The sequence below is a fragment of the Elephantulus edwardii genome, unplaced genomic scaffold, assembly GCF_000299155.1.
Source record: "Elephantulus edwardii isolate Elephantulus edwardi_28Jun2011 unplaced genomic scaffold, EleEdw1.0 scaffold00013, whole genome shotgun sequence".
NCBI classification, from domain to species: domain Eukaryota; kingdom Metazoa; phylum Chordata; class Mammalia; order Macroscelidea; family Macroscelididae; genus Elephantulus; species Elephantulus edwardii.
This window is the reverse complement of record NW_006399763.1, coordinates 31,767,624-31,775,892: the sequence shown is the minus strand read 5'-3', so window position 1 is coordinate 31,775,892 and position 8,269 is coordinate 31,767,624. Positions and strand designations below refer to the sequence as shown.

General features: G+C 39.1%; 1 protein-coding gene across 1 annotated transcript in view; it reads left to right on the top strand.

Moving 5' to 3' along the window:
• The window catches only part of LOC102858135 (core histone macro-H2A.1-like), a 17,244-nt gene extending 9,285 nt beyond the window's left edge, over positions 1-7,959 (top strand). Inside the window, exon 2 of the mRNA XM_006881245.1 lies at positions 7,899-7,959. Coding sequence (XP_006881307.1) covers positions 7,899-7,959 — 61 coding nt within the window. The remainder of the gene's footprint in view (positions 1-7,898) is intronic.
• Positions 7,960-8,269: the final 310 nt, after the last annotated feature.

Here is an 8,269-nt window from a genome sequence, read left to right as displayed (position 1 = left end):
ACAAAATTCAATCATTCTATCTCCAGCTTCATTCCTGTCACCAAGCCCATGTTTTCCAACTACTGATTCTTCTTCTCTCTTCCCAACTTTTGCATTCCAGTCACCCATTATTATCAATGCATCTTGATTGCATGTTCGATCTATCTCTGACTGTAAAAGTTGGTAGAAATCATCTAAAAAAAATTATCATTCACCTTTTTTCATGTCCTCAAATGTAGGCAGTTGTGATCGGTAGGCAGGCCCTGGTCAGGAGTCCTTCAGAAAAGCTCTTCTTTATCTACTTAAATGAATAAACAAAGTTTAAGTGAGTTTCACTGCTTCTAGAAGATATGTAAGCATGAATGTGGCCTAGGTTCTTTGGTTTGCTTTATATATTCAGGGCCCTATCATGCTTGGAAAGGTGAAAGTTTGGGGGGAAAAAAGAGGAAGACCTTCAATAAGATAGATTGACGTGGTGTCTGCAACAATGGGTTCAAGGATTTCACAGCTGATGAGGATGGCACAGGACAGAGTTGCGATCTATTGTTCACAGGGCCCCTATGAGTTGTATGACTTGACAACATCTAACAACAATTACATATTCTTTGTTCTTCCATTCCTAACTTCCAATTTTTTGACACATGGCTGCTGCCCATTTTAAAGGTATTTACTACTGCTCCTCCTTGCAGCTGAAGGTGCCGTGTGACTAAAATCTGTTCAACAGATGTAATTGTAAGTGATGTGCACCTTCTGGATGACACCTAAAAAAGGAGAAGCAGGTGCTGCCATTGTTTTTTTCTCTTTGATTTTTCTAAGATGAGAATAAATGACTAACTTTTTAAGGCTATTATTGCTATTATTTTGGGCAATAGCCAAGCAAACGAATGCATAGAAGGTGTATATTATTAAGACAGTGTGTATATATTGTCTTGAGTGCAAAGATTCCAAGATTTTTCTCTTAAGAAGGAAAAAAAAATAGAAGAAAAACATGTTCAGTCTAGAGTTCCCTCAAAGCCTCCTATACTTAAAACTAACAACAACAACAGGGAGATCACTTTTACTAAGATTAAAGGATTCTGTCCAGCAATTTATTAATGTCTCTAATGTATAAAAATAGATGTCTTACGTGCATATAAATCCCATTTCATATGCAGCTTAGTGAATAAAGACATTTTTCCAATTCTCAGAGAAATAACATATTCGAAAAGGTTCAAGAAAAGGAACAAGAGCACCAATTTCTGCATGTCTATTTAGCTAAGGATTCTTTTAGGTAATTAAGAAGCCAAAAAGTTCCAGAGAGTGTAATAAGGAAGTATCTCCATTGTTCTTCAACCATAAACCCATTTTCAGGTGTTTCAGTTTCTAATATTCATTTAGTAAGTAGGTCAACCAATGATTAATATAACCATTCTTATAGTAACTGAAGAAGAGGTATCCACAAATGAATTACGTCTGAAAGATAATTGGATTTTGTAAATGACTTTTTCCTTTGTAGAAGATAGTTAGAACTTACTCAAATAATTTTCTGGATCTTTCAGAGCAATTACCCTGTTGTCATTTCGCATCTATCACGTGTTACCAACCATAAATTACAGGATTAAAAAAATGCTTATCACTATTTTGACACTTAAAAGCACCATTAAACTCAGAGAAGTTAAATAATCATTCAATTTTCTGGAAAAAAAAAGTCGCAGAAAATGGTTTTTAATTATTCGAAGACCCGTGTTATACATGTCACACTCCTCTTCATAGAGTCCAATTTCATTATTTGCTCAGCATACAGATTAAATTGGTATGGAGAAAGGATGTATCCCTGGTACACATCCTTCCTGGTTTTAAACCATGAAGTGTTTTCTTACTTCATTTGGACAACAGCTCCTTTGGTCTAGTTAAAGATTTCATAGGAGCACAATTACGTGTTCTGGGATTCCCATTATTCTCAGTGTTACCTATAGTTTGTTTTTGATCCACAGTCCCAATGCCTTTGCATAATCAATAAAACACAAATAGGCATTCTTCTGGTATTCTCTGCTTTCAATCAGGATCCATCTGACATCATCAGCAATAATATTCCCTAATGCCATTGCCTTTTCTAAATTCCACTTGAACTTCTGGTAGTTTTCTGTTAACTTACAGTTTTAGTCATTTTTGGATGATCTTCAGCAATATTTTGCTTGCCTGTGATATTAGTGACATTATTTGATAATTTCCACATTCTGTTGGATCACCTTTCTTAGGGATGGAAACAAATATGGATTTCTTCCAATCAGTTGGCTAGGCAGTTTTTCTCCAATTTCCTGACATAGACTGGTGAGCACATCGAGGGTTGAAGCTGTGAGTTGAAACATACCATTTGGTATTATGTCAATTGCTAGAGCCTTATTTTCTGCCAATGCCTTCAACGCAGCTTGAATCTCTTGTTATTACCACTGGCTCTTGTTCATATGGCACTTCTTGGAATTTTTCATGGTTGACCTAGGCAGTTTTTCTCCAATTTCCTGACATAGACTGGTGAGCACATCGAGGGTTGAAGCTGTTAGTTGAAACATACCATTTGGTATTATGTCAATTGCTAGAGCCTTATTTTCTGCCAATGCCTTCAACGCAGCTTGAATCTCTTGTTATTACCACTGGCTCTTGTTCATATGGCACTTCTTAGAATTTTTCATGGTTGACCAGTTCTTTCTGGTCCAGTGACTCTATGTATTCTTTCCACCTTATTTTGATACTTCTTGGATCATTCAAGATCTTGCCCACAGCATATCTCAATATCGCAACTCAAGGATAGACTGTTTTTCAGTTCTTTCAGTTTGAGAGTTACCAAGCGAATTCTTCTGTTCTCTGACTCCAGCTCTTTGCACATTTCATTGTAATATTTTGTCTCTTTGAGCTGTCCTTTTAAATCTTCTGTCTAGCTTCCCTGTATTTTTTTGGTTTTCTGATGCTCTAATGCAATTTTAATAGTGTCTTAAGACATCCATGTTGGTTCTTTCTGTCTTTATAATGATCTATGGCTCTCTTTGTAGATTGCCTTGATGTCATTCCACAGCTCATAGCTCTGATCATTGATTATTGGTGTTCAGTGCCTCAACTCTCTTCTTGAGATGATTTTTAAATTCAGGCAGGTAAGACAGACTCAAGGTCCTATTTTGGTTCTTGTAACTTGTTTTAATTTTCTTTAGCTTCAATTTTAATTTGTACATGAGTAATGACCAGTTCCACAGTCAGCACATGGCCTGATTTTTGACTGCTGATATAGAACTTTTCTAATGATTCTTTATCTGATTCCTATGCAGTCCATCAGGTGAAGGCCATGTATGTGTAAAGTCACCTTTTGTGTTTTTTAAAAATGGCTGAATGTACAAAGTCATTCCATCTCCAGCCTCCTTTCTGCTACAAAGATCATGCTTTCCTGTTATCCTTCCTTCCTCATCATTTCAGCCTTTTGCTTTCCAGTCACCAATAATTACACAGGAATCTTTTCTTAGTAGATTATTAGGCTGTGGCAATGTTTGTGAAGCACCTATATATTTGTGCTCCCTTCTTGTGCTCCTCCTGTGGGCCTCGGGTATGACAGCAGTCTTTTTCCCTCCAAAGTACCTTAATATCAGAGGAGGAAGCCTGTTGTTTCCTTATGGAAGTGTCTTCTCACCTCCCTCAAGGTACCCAGGTCCTCCCTGTTGCTTGAGCTTAAGAAGTCCCACGTGGTCAAGCTAGACAACAGTTCCCGCCCCCCCGCCCCCCACGACCCCAAAGCACCTGGTTAATCAACTGTAACAGATTCATGGCTTCTGAGGATGCTCCAGTCACCAATAATTACAAATGTATCTTGATTGCATGTTTGGCTAACTGTGGACTACGAAAGACCATGGGAATCTTTACTTTCCTCTTCTTTGGTTTTAGCTGCTGATTCATGTATTTGAACAATAGTTGCATTAACAGGGCTTCCTTGCATACATATGGATAGTATCGTACCACTCACAACATTGTACTCTAGGATGTTTTTGTTAGTGGAATAGCTCTAAAACTTGCCTTATCTTGAGCCAATCTGTCTCTGACACACCTGCCCCCATTGCCATAGTTATTTTGTCAATCCATCTAGTCCAGGGTCTTGTTCTCCTGTGCTGACCCTCTAACATTCCAGTGATGTCCTTTTCCAAGGACTGGTCCCTCCTGGCAACATGCCCAAATATGTGAGACAGATTAAAAAAAAAAACAAAACAACTTTACCTTCATGGAGCAATCTAACTTTACTCTCTTGAAGGCAGACCTAGATCTTGAAGTTGTCTTTTTAACCGTGAATGCAACACCATTCTTCATCAACTTACCATTCCAACATAGTAGGGCATATTATTGTCTGATTCAAAGTGGCCCATGGTAGTCCTTCTCAGTTTACCAATGCTTAGAACGTCAATCTTTATGCTTTCCATTTATTACAACTTCCAGTTTTCCTACATTCCAATTATTAATGGTTGTTTGCAGCTATTTCTCCAGCGACTTCCTAATATTATATCCATCTCATTCCTCTGTTGTTCACAATGCCTGTTATTTCGGAAGTGGATGGCTAATCCTCCTTCCCTGTCTTAATTGGGGAGCTTCATTGTAACCTGCCCACCATGGTGACCCTTCTGGTATATGAAATACTGGTGGCACAGCTTCCAGCAACACAACAAGTCACAATTTACATTAGTACAGGGGAATCAGACTGACAGACAAGCACTCTACTGAAAAGAGCAAAAGATAAGCAAGCATATACACACCTAAAATATAAAGTGATATTGTTATGTGCTGTCAAGTCAGACGTTCATAGCTGACAAATAGAGGATTTTCAGAGGCAGTAAATTACACAGGACACTGCCCAACCTTCTTCCATAAAATAGCTGGTGGATTAAGACTATATTCCTTTAGGATTGCAGAGCAGCTTCTTATCACTAGATCACTATTCCCTAACATGGAAAGAAATATGGCACCAGGATTATAGGAAGACTCATCAACAATTTGTGTATGCAGATGACATTACCTTCCTTGCTGAAAGTGAGGACATGAAACACCTGCTACAGAAGCTCAAGAAATATATATTGCCTTTGATATGGACTACATCTCAACATTAAGAAGACAAACTGGGCCAATAGGCAACATCATGACAGATGGATAAAGGATTGTAAATGCTTTTATCTTGCTAGGATCAATAATCAGCACCCTTGGTACCACCAGTCAGGAAATCTGGAAACATCATATTGGCTAACTCTGCTGTCAGGGATCTTTTCAAAATACTGAAGAGCCATTAAAGTCCACCAGATTCAGTCCATGGTCTTTTCAATCACTTGCTACACATTTGAGAGCTGGACAAAGAAATAAGCACAAGAGAATTGATGCCTTTGAGCTGTGGAGTTGAAGAGTATGGAAAATCCCCTGACTGCCAAAAGAACAAGTACATCTTGGAGAAAGTGCAGCCAGAATGCTCCCTGGGAACAAAAAAGGACAAAGTTTCATCTCTTACACTTTGGGCATGTTGCGAAGAGAAGCTATTCCTTCGAAGGGGATATCATGCTTAAGAAAGTGGAAGGTCAGTGAAAGAGCGGTAGACCCTCAACAAAATGGCTAGACAGTGACTGCAGCAATGGGCTCAAGCATTCCAGAGATGATGAGAATGGAATAGGACAGGGCAGGGCAGAATTCAGATCATTATTCATAAGATTGCTATAAGTTGTTGTTGTTGTTATGTGCCATTGAGTCACCTACAACTCATAGCGACCCTATGTACAACAGGCCTGCTATGAGTTGTACTTGACTCAATTGCACCTAATAATAATTTTAATTTAGAAAGTTGTAGCTGACAGTGACATCTAATTCTACCTATCTGTCTGTCTATCTAATGTGCCATTGAGTCACATATGACTCATAGCATCCCTGTGTACAACAGCTGAGGCCTGCTCTGTCCTGAGCCAGTCTCAATGACTCCAACACATCTATCTCTCCATTGCCCCACTTACTGTATCAATCCACCTCATCCAGGGTCTACCTCTTCTGCACTGTCTCTCCATCCATTCAAGCATGAAGTCCTTCTCCAAGGACCAGTCCCTCCTGGCCACAAGCCCAAAGTATGTGAGACAGAGTTTAAAAATCCAAGCCTCCAAGGACAAACTTGGTTTCACTCCAGACTTACTTGTTTTCTTGGTGGCCCATGTTATGATCAAAACTCTTCTTCAGCACTACAACTCAAAGACATTGATTCTAGTTGTCATCCTTAATCATTGTCCAGCTCTCTGATGCATTACAAGTAATTGTGAAGACCATGGCCTGGATCAGGCACACCTGTCTCTAGACTAGTATCATTGCTTCTCAGTACTCTGGAGAGGTCCCTGACAGCTGATTTTCCCAATGCAATTCATCTTTTGACTTCCTGACCGCTGGTGCCAAGAGTGTTGATTGTATAGCCAAGCAAGCTGTAATTGTTAACAACCTTAATATCTTCATCCATCATGGAGCTGCCAGTGGGCCCAGTGGTGAGAATCTTTTTCTGCTTGATGTTGAGCTTCATATTGAAGACTACAGTCCTTGACCTGTGTAGCAAATGCTTCAGGTCTTCCTCAGTTTTAGCAAGTAAGGTTATGTCATCTGTATAATGTAGGTTGTTGATGAGTCTTCCTCCAATTCTGATGCCACATACCTCCTCATGTCTCTAGTTTCACAACCTCTTCTAAACCCCACTTGTGTTTCTGGTAGTTCTCTGTCAATGTACTGGTTCCAGTAGTTTTGGAATAATCTTCAGCAGGATTTTGCTTGTGTGTGATTATCAGTGATATTGTTAGATAATTTCCATACTTTGTTGGATCACCTTTTTTTGGAATGGGAATAAATATGGATCTCTTCCAGTCAGGTGGCCAGGTAGTTGTCCTCCAGATTTCTTGGCACAAATTGGTGAGCACAACCAAGGCAGGATGTGTTTGCAGAAATATGTCAGCTGGTATTTCATAAATTTCTATGGTCTTTTCCCCCCCTCATGTCCTTCAGGGCAGTTTATACTTCATTCTTCATCACCATTGCCTCTTGATCATGTTATTTTTTGAAATTCTTCTGTGTCAGCCAATTATTTTTGGTACAATGATTTTGTATACTTTTTCCATCTTATTTGAATGCTCCATGGATCATTCAATATTCTGCCTACAGTATCCTTAAATATTGCAATTTGTGACTTGAATTTGTTCTCCAGTTCCTTCAGCCCTTTTCATTTTCCGAATCCAGGTCCTTGCACATTTCATTATAATACTTTGCTTTGTCTTCCCAAGTTGCCCTTTGGAATCTTCTATTCAACTCCTAAACTTCATTTTTCCTCTTTGCTTTGGCCTCTCAGAACTCTAGTGCAGTATTTAGAGTTTCTTATGACATTCATTTTGGTCTTTTCTTCTTCTTCCTCTGTCTTTGTAATGACCTTTTGCACACTCTATGTATAGATAGAAAATTTTGTCCAATTTTAGGTAAACAGTTTTGCACATTTCTGAGATGTATTAATCTAGTTTTAAGATTCTGAATAAACAGAAAACAGCTGTAATTTGAGGGTTTTTTTCAATTAATAAACTAATAAACCATATTACCTTAAAATTATCCAGACATGGCTGCTCTGCTTCTGCTGATGGCTGAGTGCCACCAGTGTCACCTGACGAATAGCTCCTGAAAGAGGAAGCTGAGAAGGCTGAAGAAGAGCTGACAGAGGATGAGGAGGAGCTAGATGAGACCCTGTTGGAGAGACTATGGGTGCTGCTGAAGATGTTTCCAGAGAGAGTCTGATCCATGGCCAGAGCCATTTTTGATCTCTCCCTATTTGTGGCTTAAAAAGAAATGTAGATTTTCCAGGGCAGCCTTATAGATAGGGACCACTTCCTTTATGGTTCTAGTTCTTCCTGTTGTCTTTGAGACAGAGAAATTGCAGATGGAGTAGCAGCAGCAATTCCAACAGAGGCAGATACTTCTCTGGCCTAACACAGGGCTATCAGGAAGAATGCCATCACTTCCTAGAAAGATCTAGATTGTTACTGCTGTACCTGAGCTGTCTTGGATGAAGTTTGAAATTCAATAGTGTTTGAACTGCTATTTTTTAAGTTTAGCACACTGATCTAAGATAATTTCTTGTTTCTCAGAGACTCTCAACATCGTACTGTGCCCTTTTCTCCTTCCTGACTTATTACTTCTGTCTTGACTCTCACTTTAGAGAGCAGCAATGCAAATGGGTATTTGTAGTCCTCCACCCCCACAAAGTTGCTCTTAGTTGTTCTGCAAGACCCTCTCACTC